The 17,544-nt window shown below is 47.7% G+C and overlaps 1 protein-coding gene across 7 annotated transcripts; it reads left to right on the forward strand.

Annotated features, from left to right (window-relative positions):
• The first annotated feature begins 133 nt into the window (after positions 1–133).
• pou6f1 (POU class 6 homeobox 1) lies at positions 134–17,286 on the forward strand. Of its 7 annotated transcripts, none has more exons than XM_064299053.1 (12): positions 134–510; positions 3,727–3,822; positions 4,376–4,420; positions 5,443–5,629; positions 7,833–7,966; positions 8,750–8,972; positions 9,930–10,126; positions 10,699–10,827; positions 11,341–11,574; positions 12,147–12,282; positions 13,392–13,560; positions 13,861–17,286. In XM_064299053.1, the coding sequence occupies exons 2-12, from the start codon at positions 3,769–3,771 to the stop codon at positions 14,204–14,206; spliced, it is 1,854 nt and encodes a 617-aa protein (XP_064155123.1). In that variant the 5' UTR covers positions 134–510; positions 3,727–3,768; the 3' UTR covers positions 14,207–17,286. The 7 variants fall into 7 exon arrangements, with proteins under 7 accessions (XP_064155123.1, XP_064155125.1, XP_064155124.1 ...); XM_064299055.1 differs by having other exon boundaries at positions 134–332; XM_064299054.1 differs by having other exon boundaries at positions 134–301.
• The last annotated feature ends 258 nt before the right edge of the window (positions 17,287–17,544 follow it).

Below are 17,544 nucleotides of genomic sequence, written 5' to 3' on the forward strand. Positions count from 1 at the left end.
ATTTTCATTACGGCTGGAAAGCCATCCAATACCACGACAGGACATAACGTTCATTGGTGATTTAATAATAGAGGCAGCCACTGAATATGGAATGTTTCAAAAAACACTTTCTCTTTAAGGCGGCCATAGCTCCCCCCTCTGTCGAGTGGCGGCGTTTTTTTCCGTGCAATACTTGCCTTGCATAAATTATGTTCATGACGTAGTGCAAAAAGACAATTTTGTATTAAATTTGCGGGACTTTTCTGCGGAAAGCCTTGGTTTCGGTGTGCACGAAGGTGTTTGGTGTTCACCCAAGCTTCAGGTAACGGAGGAACCGTCATTAAATATTAAGGGTAGGAGGTTGTACGTGCTGCCGACCCTCTTTATCAATGCAAATGCATCTTTTGTGTGCTGTCATAGCGCCTAACTGCAAGCTGTGAGATGAATTTTTAATTATTCGGCTTATAAACAAACTGTGCCTAAGCTTCTGAAAAGAGGAGTCGCTCCCCCCAAAAACCTGAATTATTTTCGGTAAGTTTTTTATAACGTGATTTCTTCTGAACAGATCTGTGTGTATTTCAAGACGGTGAAATGAGGTTTTTTGGTTAATATGCAATGTTCTTAATTAGCATAATTTATATATTTATGATAAAGAGTCGGGGAAATACATAAACCGCTGTCCTTAGACTTGGTGCAGCGGCTGAATTATGTTACGGTGTGTAAGCAGTGTAGAGCGTACCGAAAAGTACGCGGGGAGATTGTTATTATTGGATCAAGGATGGGGGTTGGTAGACGGGAGGATCTGCCAAAGTTTGGTCTGATCAGATATTTTTGTGGGAGGGGTGACAGTCGCGGCGCTGCATCGAATGTCCATCTGGACATTTCCATGTGTCAGTAAAATATATAACTTGAGATATATTTCCCTGGTCTCGCTCTCTATGTACAACTAGGAAGGAAACGTAAATGAAACGCTTTGAAGGCCCTCCTAGGCCGCATTAAAATCAATAGAAAAATATCCTTCCTAGGAGCGTTTGCATATAATTTTCCAGTGTTAACAAGCAAGCTCCCTTACTAACCAACGTAACTAGCTAGGGTACTGTAGCTAACTAGTCACACACAAACTGAACGGTGTAATGTGTTTCCCAAATATACCTAAACTCGCATCAGTTGGCTAACGTTACCTAGCAAGCAAGCTAACTTGCGTTGTAAAATATTAGGTTACGTTAGTCACTAGTCGGCTAATGGTAGCTAGCTTGCTACCTATGCAGACATTTCCTGCGGCCCGAAATTTTTCTTTAATTGTGTTACGCGGTGTGATATTATAATTGCTGCTCTTGTTGGAAAGCTAGGGCTATCAAAATGGGCTAAAGGTAGTTTTCACACAATATGTTACTCAGCCAGATAGCAAACGGGCTAGCTTGCTGTTTAGCTAGCAGCATAATTCATGATCCGCTGTATTGTGTGGTATGCGTTATGCAACCTTATGCATATTGAAATAGACAATGAACTGCAGGACTTGAGTAATCAAAGTGAGAAGTAGCATATATGCAATGCAGCTAGCCACCTATTATAACTAGATAATGGTTATGTTAAAATAAATGCTTCACAGTATTTCACAATAATGTTACTTCTGATAAAGCTGCATTTAATTTCAGACATTGGATATTTTAAACCTTATACGGACCCCCCTTCCCAGGATTCAAATAGCTGTAATCACATTTAAGTCAGATTAATAAACAAATATTCTTCAGTGTTTTCTGTGAGTTTTGCATTTGTCTGCAGCTGAATTGATATCTTTATAATAGGCCATTGAAAATACTTGCTTACTAGTCAATTTTTAAGTAACAAATGGAAGTAAATGAAGTTGTGTGTTTATTTAGGGACTACATCCTCCTGCATCCATACCTGAAGGGGCTAGCTGAAGGCTACACTGTTGTAGTCTACAGTTTTGTTAGATTTGCACATGGAGTGTGACAAATCAGGGGCTGTTTAAGGTAATGCAGGATACGGAGTGTGATGGATCAGGGGCTATTTGGGGTAATGCAGGGTACGGAGTGTGAAGGATCGGGCTGTTTGGGGTAATGCAGGGTACGGAGTGTGAAGGATCTGCGGCTGTTTGGGGTAATGCAGGGTACGGAGTGTGAAGGATCTGCGGCTGTTTGGGGTAATGCAGGGTACGGAGTGTGAAGGATCTGCGGCTGTTTGGGGTTAATGCAGGGTACGGAGTGTGAAAGATCGGGCTGTTTGGGGTAATGCAGGGTATGGAGTGTGAAAGATCGGGCTGTTTGGGGTAATGCAGGGTACGGAGTGTGATAGATCGGGCTGTTTGGGGTAATGCAGGGTACGGAGTGTGAAGGATCGGGGCTGTTTGGGTTAATGCAGGGTATGGAGTGTGAAAGATCGGGCTATTTGGGGTTAATGCAGGTATGGAGTGTGAAAGATCTGGCTGTTTGGGGTAATGCAGGGTACGGAGTGTGAAGGATCGGGGCTGTTGGGTTAATGCAGGGTACGAGTGTGATAGATCGGCTGTTTGGGTAATGCAGGTAGGAGTGTGAAGGATCGGGGCTGTTTGGGGTTAATGCAGGGTATGGAGTGTGAAAGATCGGGCTATTTGGGTAATGCAGGACGGAGTGTGAAGGATCGGCTGTTTGGGTAATGCAGGGTACGGAGTGTAAAGGATCGGGCTGTTTGGGTAATGCAGGTACGGAGTGTGAAAGATCGGGCTGTTTGGGGTAATGCAGGTACGAGTGTGCGGATCTGGGGCTGTTTGGGTAATGCAGGGTATGGAGTGTGAAAGATCGGGCTGTTTGGGTAATGCAGGGTACGGAGTGTGACGGATCTGGGCTGTTTGGGGTAATGCAGGGTACGGAGTGTGAAAGATCGGGCTGTTTGGGTAATGCAGGTACGGAGTGTGAAAGATCGGGCTGTTTGGTAATGCAGGGTACGGAGTGGAAGATCGGGCTGTTTGGGTAATGCAGGGTATGGAGTGTGAAAGATCGGGCTGTTTGGGTAATGCAGGTAGGAGTGTGAAAGATCGGGCTGTTTGGGGTAATGCAGGGTACGGAGTGTGAGGATCGGGCTGTTTGGGGTAATGCAGGGTATGGAGTGTGAAAGATCGGGCTGTTTGGGGTAATGCAGGTACGAGTGTGAAGGATCGGCTGTTTGGGGTAATGCAGGGTACGGAGTGTGATAGATCAGGGGCTATTTGGGGTAATGCAGGGTACGGAGTGTGAAGGATCGGGCTGTTTGGGGTAATGCAGGGTACGGAGTGTGAAAGATCGGGCTGTTTGGGGTAATGCAGGGTACGGAGTGTGAAAGATCGGGCTGTTTGGGGTAATGCAGGGTACGGAGTGTGAAGGATCGGGCTGTTTGGGGGTAATGCAGGGTACAGAGTGTGAAAGATCGGGCTGTTTGGGGTAATGCAGGGTACGAGTGTGAAGGATCGGGCTGTTTGGGGTAATGCAGGGTACGGAGTGTGAAAGATCGGGCTGTTTGGGGGTAATGCAGGGTACGGAGTGTGAAGGATCGGGGGCTGTTTGGGGTAATGCAGGGTACGGAGTGTGAAAGATCGGGCTGTTTGGGGTAATGCAGGGTACGGAGTGTGAAAGATCGGGCTGTTTGGGGTAATGCAGGGTATGGAGTGTGAAAGATCGGGCTGTTTGGAGGTAATGCAGGGTACGGAGTGTGACGGATCTGGGGCTGTTTGGGGTAACGCAGGCTTGTTGTGGATGTTTTTGTTCCTTGCAGTATGTGGGCACAGTGACACCTGGGTGGTGTGAGTTAGGCGCTATGGACCCGGAGGAGCTGTCTGCTAACGAAGGCCCCCTCACCGTTAACGAACAGGTAACAGTCTGCACACAGCGACCGTGACTCTCCCCTGACAACCCCACCTGTCCTTCAGACTCCAGGCTCTGCCTCCATCTCTGTTTCACTGCTGCAATTCTGACCACCGCCACCCAGCTGTCCCCACTCTGTTGCCCCTCTCCCTGGTGTCCCTAACATTCTTCCATCTTCTGAGCCATTTGAAATGTATGCAGATACTCACGTCACGTCTAAAAGAGCAGATGATTGACAGCGTCTTCACTCGTCACTTGCGGCCATTTTCACCTGCTGGGGTTGGGGGTGGGCCCTTCTTTCCATGGCCTTGTGTATGTCGATGCAGGCACTGCCTTGTGTACTCACCTCCTGCAAAAGCAATGTTGATTGGGTGGGGGAGGCTTTCTGAAAGCATTGCTTAAGCTTCTCATTGGCCAATACTGTTGTTGTTGTATTGTATTCACAATTTTTTTTACCTGTTAATGTTTTCTTTTTCTTTTTTGCCATTGTGTGCTAATGTGTGCTTGGCTTCTCTGTTCTCCCAGCCATTCACTGTCTCACTGCAGAAGTCTTTTTTCAGCCGTTAGGTTCCTGCACTTTGAAATTGCCTGCCCGAGACAACCAGGTACGATGCATCCTTTCTCTCTCTGTGCTGTCTCCACATCTCGCTCTCTGTGCTCCTCTCCTGTCCTTGTTCTGTCGCTGCTCGGTTCCTCGCTCTTCCGGCGAGTGGACATGTGGTTCGAAGTGCTGAAACGCATAGCATGTCTATTTTTGGGCCTCCTGGTGCATCCGGCTAAAGCAGTTGTCCTCTTAGCGTTGCTGAGGGAAGGAGGGCTTCTGTCTGCAGGGTATTCCCTACCTCATGAATAACGAGTAACTGCTATGCTCTAACAGAGATACCGTTAGCCTGCTGACCTATGTACCAATGCACCCAGCCCAGGGAACTACAAGCAATCGTACAGCTTTTCAAGGGTGTGGTGTTGCGGTCTGCAGTGGACATCTTCGCGCCAATGAACTCCGCTACACGCGGAACAGATGGTCAAACACACCTGAAGGAAACGGCGCTTTCTCGAATAGAGCGCCCGATTATTCTTAAAGATTGCGCTTTCTTTAAAACTGAAGTAACGGTGACAGGGCGCTGCTGGGGAGGGCTTATCTTTGTTAGACGCTGTCGTGTGCCTGCAGTCTGCTGGCACAAACTGCGTGTGAGGCATCTTCCTCTGACTCAATGTGTGCGACGTCAGCTAGTGGACTATGGGAGGGACTGTGGATGGAAGCAGTGGCTGACATCTAGTGTTTTGGAGGAGCGTGCGTGCGTCTCTGGGCCGACCAATAGGAGATGGAAAACGTGAGCACGCACAAACACAATTGACCAGGTCACATTTTAAGAAAAACTGGGGTGAACTAGGGTAAAGTGAGTCATTATTAATGAATGAGTTTTTGTTGAATTGAGGGGTCTGTGGCAGCAACAGGGCTGTTGAACTGAAATTAGTTTCTCAGTCGGTATAAGTGTGTGAGTACGGGCTATCGCACATGTTCTCTGCTCTGCGGCTAAAACGGCGTAGGACGGTAACTGAGAGTAGAAAAGTGCTAGGTAAAGGTCACCTCTCATTTGGTCCCTCCCTCCCTTCTCTCCCGGTCCAGGTGATTGTGATGTCGAGCCATGAGACGATCCGCGTGCTCGAGGTGGAGGTGGACGCGTCTCTGCCCGCCTCCGGGGCTGATGGGAAGCGGGAGGCCGGGGCTGAGGAGGGGGAGAACCTCCCCCTGGAGCCCAGTGAGGGAGGGGCCCAGGACCTCCCCACACAGCCGTGTAACAGCGGTGGAGTAGGTGAGGGCTTCTTACCTGGCTCGGTTTGCTCAGTTCCCCACCAGATAAATGCATGTATTGGACAGCTTTCTCGGGTATGTCTGTCCTATGCAGTGAAGCACGTTGGGCCAAAGCTAATGGTATGAAATATGCTATTGGAATAAAATGAATTATTATATACTCTATTATTATATACTACTTTATTAGGTGTGCCTGCTCCCCCAAACAGTTACTCATGTGGCTGCAACTCAATATATAAAGCATGCCGACATGGTGAAGAGGTTTAGTTGGTCGACCAAACATTAGAATGGGCTACATGCATGATCTAAGCGACTTTGACCATGGTGTGATTGTTGTTGCCAGACATGGGGCCTCCAGCATCTCAGAAACAGCTGCCCTCCTGAGATTTTCATGCACCACAGTCTCTAGAGTTGATATAGAATGGTGCGGTAAACAAACCAGCTCACTTGAGCAGCAGGTGTGTGGGTGAAAACACCTTAATGAGAGAGATGAGGAGAATGGGCAGACTCGTTCAGGCTAACCGAAAGGCCACAGATGCTGAAGTAACAGCTGTTTACCATGGTGGTGTGCTGAAGGGCTTCTGTGAATGCACAATGTGTTGAACCTTGAAGCGGATGGGCTACAGCACCAGAAGACCCTGCCGGGTTCCACTCCTTTGTGGAACCTACGAACGGGTAGATGAGGCTACAGTGGGCATGCAATCACCAAAAATGGGCGATTGAAGATTTGGGAAAACATCGCCTGGTCTAACTAACCTCGATTTCTGCTGCAATATGCAGATGGCAGGGCCAAAATTTGCTGTAAGCAGCATGAATCCATGGTTCCATCTTTCTTTGTGTTAACGGTGCAGGCTGATGGTGGCGTTATGGTGTGGAATGTTTTCTTGGCACATATTAGATCGCTTAATACCAATTGAGCAAACATTTCATTGCCACAGCATACCTAAGCATTTTTGCTGACCATCCCTTTATAGCCACAGTCTACCCTTTTTCTAATGGATACTTCCTGTGGGATAATGTACCATGTCACAAATCATGCATCATCTCAAGCTGGCCATGAACATGACAGTGCCCTCAGTTTACTCCAATCGTCTGCACAAACCCCAGATCTCAATCTAATAGAGCACCTTTGGGGATGAGGTGGAACAGGAGGTTTGCAGCATGAGAAATCTGCAAGAATTGCACAATCCTATCGAGTGATGGACCAAAATGTAATTCGACTCAGGATGTGGGAAAGAGTGGGTGGTTGACAGATTAAGTCATGTCAGTTTTTCTTAGAGCACTAAAATAAAACTTACAATGTCATGGTCTCAGTGAAAATATTTAGACAGGTGGCTTGATGAAAATCTTCTGAAATATATTCAGGAAGCACTTTTTTGTTTTGACTAGTGTTGCTGAAACGGAGTAAGCGGAATATGTCACGCCAGCGTGACACCCCTGGGAGGGAGATGCAGCAGTTCCAGAAGTGCACCGTTGGTTGCCGCATGGAGGGAGAGAGAGAGAGAGAGAGAGAGAGCACACCCACACAAAACACGAAATGAAATACATCAAACATCTTCACCCTTCCCCCTCACGGTTTCCAGGCAAAAACAATAAACCAAAACAACAAACTACTCTAAGAAAGACAAAAGAAAGCAAAACTGAGCAGCAACTTTTCAGTTCGCCACTCATAGCTGGCCAGATTTTCACCAGCCCAGCTCCTCCTGCTTTTCAGCGGCGGTTCACTTTCGTTTTGTGCACTCGAACAAAAACTCCAAAATAAACGCTCTCTCGATGTGTGCTCCCGGTCTCGGCCCTGAACTGTGGAGAGCAGCACACCTTTAAGCACCTGGGCTGATTAGTTAACGCAGCCCAGGTGCGGGTGCCCTCTCCACCAGCCGGCGCAGCACATGGGGGAATAAAGAATAAGACTATTTCTTAAGACCTAAACCCCTGTTTAATGATCTGAGTGAGGACATCTGTATCTAAATAAATATATACCAAACCTCTTTTCTTATGCCTGTGGTGCCATTTCACTCTTTAACTCAAGCAATTCAGCTTACTTATAATAAAATGGGTCTGGACTACACATGGTAGCCATATTACATTACAGGATGTTGTGGAGTCAGAGATGTACTCCTTTGGATGTACAGAGATGGACAGCCTTTGTGACTGGGAGTCATGATTGAAGCAGTGGCGCTGATGCTGTTGTCGTTCTCTGTCAGTGTTGGCCGATGGAGGCGTTGCCGTGGAAACATCAGCCCCTGTGGTCCAGACGGTGGCCCCTGCTGGTGCCATCAGCGTGTCCCTGGCGCAGCCCCAAACAGCTATGCCCATCACCGTGCAGGGCTGCCCACAGGTGAGCCGACCCCTCAGCGCACGAGCAGCGCAATACCCCTTCATGTCCACCGCAGGGCGACAAAGGGCACTCACAGTGCAGGGCGGTTTGAACCGCTCCAGGTCTTGGGAGAAGCAGGTGAGTGTGCTTGAATCAGCTGGATGACACCAGAGATATTATAGACGGACCAGATAACTCAATTCTGTCTTCTAAATATTGAAAGTTCAGTCTCTCTTTCTGATGATGCTGAAACATTCAGTGTGTACAATGTGTAACACCATCTGAAAATGGGGAAAAGGGGAGGCAATGGAAGTTTGGAAGCACCTGAAAGTCCCGTTGCTTAGTCAATCCCCCGTAGTAAAGAAAAAGGGAAGATGAAAGGAACATGGAAGTTGAGTATTTGGTTTATCTATAATTATGTATGTCACGCCACTAATTCACTCCCCTGCATTTAGTAAAGCCCAGAATGGCTCAGTCTGCTGGGTACGTGGAAGCTCTACCTCTCTGAACCAAGCAGGAGGAATAAAGCAGTATTAGGGGACCTAATGCATACATGTGCGAAACCAGAACTAGTCGGCTATTTAAATGGAGAGCATATTTCAGATTTGGCACCAGTGTGTGGACACGGTTTTCCTAACCCACTTCAATAACGCTGGCACAATCAATCACGTTTATTTGAACAGAAAGGCAGTGAAATTGCTTTTATGCACTTCCCCTGTGCTGTTCTGCCCCTCTCTGGTTCTTCCCCTCTGTGACTGTATTATGGAAACTCCCTGACCACACCCCCTGTGACTCCTCCCCCAGGTGCTGACCCAGGACAGCTTGGCCACCCTGATGACGGGGGTGATGGCCCAGCCCGGGTCTCTGGGCCAGCCGGTCCTGATCCCGCTCAGCATGGCGGGCCCCATGGGGGGTCAGGGGGGTCTGGCTCTCATCACCATCCCCACGGCAACCGTGGCAACCCTGCCTGGGCTCACAGCCGCCACTCCCGCTGGAGGCGTCCTCAAACTGCCCCTCGGCCTGCAAAGTAAGGCTTCCGGCACGTTCTCTCCACATCGCTCACGGCCTCACACAGCTTCCTGAGGAAAATGCACTAATTCGCAATTCCAATATCATGGGAAAAATCCATGTGTTAACCAAGGGAAAGCACCAAGGTTTTTCCTTGAAGAAAAGCTTCCAAGCTTCCTGTTATCATTCAACATTGATTGTGAAACAGGGTTTCACATTTTTGTGTATGTATATTTATTTCGTAAAGCTAATGCAAATTATACACCTACTGTATTTCCATATCTGTGTACACACATTTTAACTACTGAACTTATTTTTAGTTTATTGGACTGTAACAAGGCTCATATAGTCGCACTGTCCAACCAAACCCTTTCCCTCAGAGAGCCTCCCTTGGTGCCTTGCTGTCCAGTGTAGCACCAGACTTGGGTTTGCTCTTCTCCATGTTAGTGTTGTCCTTATGCCCCATCACTAATGAGGAGCAGAGAGACCCACAGGCTCTCAGAACGAGCTGTGACCTTTCCAAAAACCTCTGCGGGTTCCTGCTAGCCGTACCCCGGGCTCCCGATGTACAAATTTCGAGGGGATTTCACGCTGCAAGGCGCACGCAGATAGAATGACTTAATAGGGCCCCTGATGTCATGTCCTTTCACCTGGTAAATCCCTTAAATTGGCTTCAAGGGCTTTTAGTTGCATGATGTTTAATGCAACGACAAACTGCGGGGATTTAATCTGTAAACCAGCGGAGCAGTGCAGCAAACTGGATGGGTTCTGCCCCCCTTTTCTCACCTGCCCAACGGTTGTGTCATATTTACGCATGTGGAAATTATGCTTGTGTGTATTCCACACATGCAGAAGTAACAGAAAGTAAAGAACAGACGTGCTCATACTCCAGTTGCCTGAGAGGCTCTTTTGACATTTTGGCTAGCCTTTCTAGCAGCCAGGAGGATTATGGGATTGTTTGTCTGCTGTCTCCCAGCCGCCACGGTGTTGAACACGGTCCAGCCTCAGATGCACACGGCGACGCAGGCCATCCTGCAGCCTCCGGCCACGCCCACCCCGGGCGTGGCGCAGGTGGTGACCACCTCCGTCGCTCCTACCGTGCCCAGGGTCTCCGAGGCAACCGTATCCATGGCAGCTCCGCACACGGCGGGGCTGACTATCAATCCCGCCATTGTAAGTGTGCCTCCCCTCGTGGAAAAGACGTTTAAATAGGCTCGTGTGAGGTGCTCTCGGGGGTGCTTTTGTTTTACTATATTTTTCTCTTTCTATATAGACTCAACTCCCCCCCCCATCCCCACAGTTTAGATGTTAACAGAACAAAAATGGTAGAAAAATTACAAAAACAAATGACGTGACTAACAAATATCAATAATCTTTTCCTAGTAGGGCAACAATTGGGCCTGTAACTCAGGCTTAATTCCCAGGTGGGGCACTGCTGTTGTTGCCATTAGCAAAGTACACAACTTGAATTTCTTCAGTAAAATATCAAGCTATAAAAGTGAATATCCTGTCCGAAGGCTGTGAGCTGTATAAGTCTGTGTGGTGTAAGTTCTTAAACATAGATATATACAAAATATTACACATGTACATGAGAAATTATGTGCGTGTACCTCCCATTTTGTGGGTTCAGGTAGAGTATGAGAATGTACCTGGACATGTAGCATATATCAGTCTTGCCCGTGTCACATTTCAGTCCTCCCCACCCCTCTGTGCCCCTCTGTGCCCCCCCCCCCCTCCCCCCCCAGATCAGTGCAGCCTCTCTGGGGGCCCAGCCTCAGTTCATAAGCTCACTGACGACCACGCCCATCATCACCAGCCATCTCTCCGGTATGGCGGGCCTCACCAGCCAGATCATCACCAACGCACAGGGACAGGTCAGACCCGATGCTCACCCCGACGCACACTCAGGCCGGGTGGGCTGATGGGCCAGGCTGCTGAGGGGTTCGTACGCTGGCAGGGTGGAAGAGGATGGAGCACTGTGACTCAAACGGAACCCCAGCTCAGCGAACGACAGCAAATGTTTACTGCAGTGGAATGTGACTGGCCTGTTACTGGGTCCAAGCAAATAAAAATGATTATATGCTGATATATAGGCACTCGACAATGCATGTGAGCGTGAGGTTCATGTTTATTGAAGAATATTTCATGTGCATCATCACTTCTGTTGTCTTATTATACTACTGATTATACTACTACTACTACTGAAATCACAACGCCCATCGTTAATGGTGTATTAATTCACTTTACATTTATCTAAGCTGAGGTAACTAAATTAACCCTAAGCCAGGTGACACTGTTCAGGCCAATGTCAGTCTCAGTCTCTGTAGTTATGATGAAACCATGGTTGTGGGTCCAAGCCTAAGCTTTTCCCTCTTTGAATGTTGCAGGTGATCGGGACCCTCCCCTTCCTCCTAAACCCCACCTCCCTGGCGGGCGGGGCTGCTGCCCCTGCCCTCTCCTCTCAGAGCCTGCAGGTCCAGACTGTGTCTCCCCAGCTGGTGGTGAACGCCCAGGGCCAGATCATCGCCACCATTGGAAATGGCCCCGCCTCCACCGCCACGTCCGCCACCGTCCTCCCCAAGACCTCCGCACCCCTGACGCTCGCTAAGCCCAACACTCAGGTACGCTTCCCAAACCCAACACTCAGTTACGCTTCCCAAACCCAACATTCGGGTATCTCCTCAAACCCAACACTCAGGTACGCTCCCCATACCCAACACTCAGGCACGCTCCCCAAACCCAGCACTCGGGTACGCTCCCCAAACCCAACACTCAGGTACGCTCCCCATACCCAACACTCAGGCACGCTCCCCAAACCCAGCACTCGGGTACGCTCCCCAAACCCAACACTCAGGCACGCTCCCCAAACCCAACACTCAGGCACGCTCCCCAAACCCAGCACTCGGGTACGCTCCCAACACTCAGGCATGACATAACTCTCAACCCCATATCCAACACTATGAGTTGACACTTCAAATGATGCCCTAACAAATTGATCTTGGATCTGAATCCACATCGTACTGGGACAGCATTTATTTTTGGTTTATATTTAGGCCATTTTTATACTGTGTATTAATGATCCACAGCACTCATGTTGCGGTATATGTAACACGTCCTACTCTGCAGTTCTTTGGGGGGAACGGGGCCTTGGAGTGTGGGAGCCCTGCTGAATGTGGTCTGATCTGTGCTCCAGGGGCCCGTGGTGACCGTGACACAGCCTCCCGTGGTCATCGCCCCCCAGCCCTCTGCGGTGAAGACGGTCACCTCCCTCTCCGCCCCCGTCCCCATTGCCTGCGGGGACTCCCCCACAGTGGGCCAGCTCGTCAGCAGTGAGTGGGCCCGCCTTTTACCCCGCTTGTCCCTGAAATACTTTCTCAAACACAAACGCAGATTGTGCTGACACATGTAGTATTGTAGCTGTGTACATGTATTATTGTGTTCAGTGCTGCTTGCATGTAATTGGTGCCAGTTTTTTAGTGTGGAGGAGGCATAAGAGCAATTCCTAACCTCATTTTTATAAAGGCAGATGTAGGAGTTCATTGTTTTAGAACAAGTTTTCAATGACTTGCATTGTAAGTCATTTAATTCTCTTATCTGCCATGCCCAATCGCACCGCCGCTCTATCGATGCACTGTGAATTTGGGGGTGCGCAGGCTAGCATGGGAGTCCTCCACAGCATGTGCACCCAGCTGCTGCTTCATCACTTCCTCTGCCCATCAGGAGTCCCTGTAGAGGGATTTGCTTGAGCTGCGCAGTCATTAGGCCAGGCTGTGCATCAGAATTCTAGCTGTTGACCAGGGATACCCGAATCTGCAGATTAAAGGAAAATGGATATCCGCACACTGGATTACAGCTCTCAATACTTTATTGACTAAAAAGCAACATTTCAACCCAACAGGGTCTTCATCAGGCAAGTGACCCAAATCTGCCCCTTGAAGCCATCACTTCTGCTGGTGTTCTTCCAATCAGGCACTGATTTAAATACGGAACATCAGATAAGTGGGATCTATGGCCAATCGGTGAAATTAATCAATCATTCAGCTGTTGGGTAGAAAAGAAAATCAGCAGTGCTGCTGATCCTGACGGCCAGATTTGAGCATCCCTGCTGTAGCTGGGTGAGGTTGAGAGGCACCGACGTTGGCTTAGGCTGCGCATCATAGGAGTCACTATAGAGGGGTGAGGCAGGAAGGGTGGGGAGATCCCAGTTCACTGAAACTCTCCCTGGGCCGGGACTCGTGGTCACAGGCCGCACTGGCACTGCCAGGATGCAATTCTGTACCGTCACCACTGTGTGGTGCATCACTGCTTTAGCTGGGACTACTGTAAACGCCCCCCCTGCCAATGCAGGGGCTTTTGAGATATAGTGGCGCACAATGCAGGTACATTCTCCGCTTTACCGGGACTAACATGGGTCTCTTTTGCTAACCACACCTCTCAGAGCCCCAGCAGGGAGTCGCAGAGGAAGAGGGCATTAATCTGGAGGAAATCCGTGAGTTCGCCAAGAACTTCAAGATCCGCCGTCTCTCCCTGGGGCTCACGCAGACGCAAGTGGGACAGGCGCTCACTGCTACAGAGGGGCCCGCCTACAGCCAGTCTGCCATCTGCAGGTGAGGTCTCCTCTGCCACCCCCTAGCCTCTGGGAGGAGGTACTGCGGCACAGAGGTTGCAAGTCAGACTGCCCTCCCAGCCAGCACAAAATATTCTGGAATAATACTTTTATTGGGTAGCACCATGTGGAGAGACAGGCAATGCTGCGAGACACACCCATGCACTGCTATTTCTGACATAATGTAGCCTTATGGAGTAAACTGTCCATAAGAGACATTAAAGAATACTGGTGTAGAACTTGGTCTCCCGTAGCACCAGCAACCACCGGTTCAGAGCTGGGCGTTGTTGCCGTCCCACAGGTTCGAGAAGCTGGACATCACGCCCAAGAGCGCGCAGAAGCTGAAGCCGGTCCTGGAGAAGTGGCTGGCGGAGGCGGAGCTGTGGAACCAGAAGGGGCAGCAGAACCTGATGGAGTTTGTGGGCGGGGAGCCGTCCAAGAAGCGCAAGAGGCGCACCAGCTTCACCCCGCAGGCCATCGAGGTGCTGAACACCTACTTCGAGAAGAACGCCCTGCCCACGGGCCAGGAGATCACCGAGATCGCCAAGGAGCTCAACTACGACCGCGAGGTGGTCCGCGTCTGGTTCTGCAACCGGCGCCAGACCCTGAAGAACACCAGCAAGATCAACGTCTTTCAGATTCAGTAACAGAGCGTGGCGGGGCGGGGTTTGGGGGTGGGGCGGGATAGGGGGTGAGGAAGGGGATTGGTGCTCCGATGGAGCGGCAAAGGAGTCGCAGCTGGAGGTCGATGGGTTTTCTGAAAGTGAGGAGGCGGGACTTACTCTGTGCGGGAGGCGGGATTTAATTTGTGGGCGGCGCTCGTGAGGAGAGAACACAGCCCAAGATGAAGGATAGACGTGCGTGTGGACAAACGCGGATTGCTCTTCCTAATCCCCAGTTCGGGTTCCACCATTTTCACAAAGGAGATCTTTTTGGGGGATGAGGAAGGGTGAGGGCTTCTATTGGTTTTTAGCCCGTGTGGCAATTTTATAGTGACAATCTTGTCAAGCCAGTCTGAGGGGAATGTAACGCACGTGTTTTTATGTGGGAACCTTCTCAGCCTGAGATTGGCATAACATGGCAACCAGTGGGATCCAAATTTGGCCTTGTATAGGAAGGAAGAAAAGTATGCTACAACCGCTGCTGTTTCACCGCTGAGGTAGATGGTCATGGTGGAGCATGGGTAAAGAAAGGCAGAAAGTGAAAATCCAAATCGAACCTCTCCTTCCCCGTACGGACGTCGAGAATTTCGATCTCCTGCGTACATTTTGTATTTTAACCTTTTCCGATATCAGTTTCACTATGTTTGTGTCACGTCGGTGACTTTTGAAAAGCTGATTGAATTGGAAGTGGAGCATGCTTTTATTTACCTTGTTACAATTACCTGACATTTTATAACGATTGTTTCATCAATATAATAAGTAATGCCGATCTGTCATGTTAAACAGAGATCGGCAGTCACAGTGACTTTTCCATCCATCGACGAGAGAAAGTTATGCCATATTTTGTTGAGTCTCGGTGCTTGCAATGTGAGGAAATGTATGGTGCAGATGGTAAGTGTGGCAGAAGGACAGTGTTCAGCAGTGGGGGGCAGAGCGATTTGCATAAGCCATGCCATTGGTTGCTTCTGGCAGGCATTACAAACGATGTCAGAACCAGCCAGCCAATCATGCTGAAGAAAAAAACGACATGACCTGCCCTCTTCCATCATACGTCCCTTGCTTTTGGTCTGTCGAGAAGTTGTGTGTGTCAAAACAAAATGAACTAGGCATCCTTTTGTAAATTTCACAGATTGAGAACTGAAAGGAATTTATTTTCCAATGTATTTATTTTTGTTCAGCTTATTAAGCAGGTGGTTTTTGTGGCCGGGGGGGTGGGGGGGGGGGGTGGGGCGGGGTCTGGGTACGTTGGGCACAGGGCTGGCTATGGCACAGAGGAGGCAACTGTCCAAGGGTACAGTACAGCCAATATTTTGTCCCATGTCTATGGTCATAGAAGTACACCTGGAATGAGACCACGTGTCCTGTCTCTGTAGGTTTAGGCAGCCCATGGATGGACTGGTAACTAAATTACAGGGAACAGAAATGGTTTAGATGTATGTGTGTATAGCAGAGGCTTGAGAGACTGGTTACAATATATGGGTTTATATAGAACAGATGGAAAGATTTTATATATGAAACAGATGCTTGAAAAGCTCCCATAGTCTAATTAAAGGGCTGCTGGTTTCCCCCAGTATATTAGTACAGTCACTGTCACTGGTGACAGCAATACTCTCAAAGCTTCTTCAGATATCTTCTTACAGAATAGAAGCTGGAACATACTTAAAGACTTCTAAATAAATCTTGCATAAAACAAATAAGGGAACAAAACGTAAAATTTTCAGTTCCTGTTTAGCCAGACTTGGGAGAGAAGCTGCTCTGAAGAATATTTCATTCAAAATACACTCTCATTTGCTACTAATCAGTGTTTAACTAAGCTGCTGAGCCAGAGAAGAGTGGCATGAATGTGAAATAGAAAAATGGGCGATAAGACATTCTATTTACTGACCCTCAACTGCTTATTAAACTGAGTTGTTTTATGTTTTTTGTGGGCTTTTTAAAACCAGCATTCTTTTCCCACAATTTGGACTACCCTGTTGAATTAGTGGGCTCTTCTTTAGTCTTGTCAACTGAATACTGATTTGTCAGTTTTGTTGCTTGGTAATCGCATTTCATTTTTTTTTTTCAATCTATTTTTTCATTATTTAAATGGGAAAATAAATTTTGACTATAAGAACCCCCCTCAATGGTGTCAAAAGTCAAATGCATGAATGAAAGGTCACTCCATTGCACAGTAGAATGCTGACCTGAGTCCCTCCCAATATGTGATTTGTCAGTCACGCTATGTCATGAAGCCATTTGTATATTGAACTGGATCTGCTTCTTCAGTTTACTGTATGTGTGTTAGATTGCCTGTCATGAGCAGCCAATAATATGCAACGCATCAGGTTTTAATTGAGTAGAGATTTCTACTGAACTGAAGAAAGTTGCAATTTTAGTCTTGGAATTATAGGAGTTTTATTTCTACCTTGTTATTGTATTTTAATGCTACTGTTATTAAGCCTTAATGATACACAATCATTTTCCTTGCATTGGCTTTTCAGGCTATGAATAAAATAGAAGTTCTGAGGCAAAACTGTAGCAAAAATAGAAGTACCCAGCTGTTTTATAAAATGAGAACAAAAACAAATGGTAAACAAATTCTAGGCCTTAAAACCTACACCAGAAACTAGTACATTTAATTCTTCAGTGCCCATTTCCTTTCTGCAAGAGTGGAACAGATTCACTGGCCATTGTAGTTCTCCCAGTGAACACTGTTCAGTCTAAGTTTCCAGATTTTCTCACAGTTTTGGCATGTATGGCCTGTAACTGAAATTTTGCACAGTCATGTAATGGGCATCGGGTCTCTTGCTGAATTTAAAATCAGTTGCTTTACAGAAGAAAGCTGTTACTTTGGCATCGTTCTGCCATCAAACTTTTTGTGGAGGAATGAGGAGAATGACAATAAAAGAACCAAAGTATGGAAAGGGGATAGTGTCTCTGACAGACATTTACTGGCTCGTGGTACTGATTGAGAGAAGGCTACTGGGATCACAACTTCGAGTACTAATATGTAAGAAATAACATAGCCAACCATTTTTGGTGGAGATATGAGAGGAATAGAGTTGTCTTGGAATTGTTTTGGGGGTCATCGTTTTCCACTGTTTTCATGTGTGATTTTAAAAAAATGTCTAACCTTGTTCACAAAACTTGATTGCTCAAATTAAAGGCTAAAATAATTTTATAAAGGTGTAGAATAGACAGTTTATTCATGAATGCAGGACTGAGGTACAGATTAATGAATGTGGGATACTCAAAAAGTACATTCTAACAGTGTATTTATATAAATATATAGAAATGTTTTCAGAAAATGTTTTTCAGAATGATTTTTTTCAGTTGTATAAAAA

This window comes from Anguilla rostrata, chromosome 11 (assembly GCF_018555375.3).
Source record: "Anguilla rostrata isolate EN2019 chromosome 11, ASM1855537v3, whole genome shotgun sequence".
In the NCBI taxonomy this organism is placed as follows: Eukaryota; Metazoa; Chordata; class Actinopteri; order Anguilliformes; family Anguillidae; genus Anguilla; species Anguilla rostrata.

What these genes read in the sequence shown, in the direction of transcription:
- pou6f1 (XM_064299053.1), top strand. Translation starts at nt 3,769, where the DNA reads ATGGACCCGGAGGAGCTGTCTGCTAACGAAGGCCCCCTCACCGTTAAC. An exon ending in TCACCAACGCACAGGGACAG is followed by an intron (nt 10,828 to 11,340) that starts GTCAGACCCGAT and finishes TGAATGTTGCAG; the next exon opens with GTGATCGGGACCCTCCCCTT. An exon ending in AGTGGGCCAGCTCGTCAGCA is followed by an intron (nt 12,283 to 13,391) that starts GTGAGTGGGCCC and finishes CACACCTCTCAG; the next exon opens with AGCCCCAGCAGGGAGTCGCA.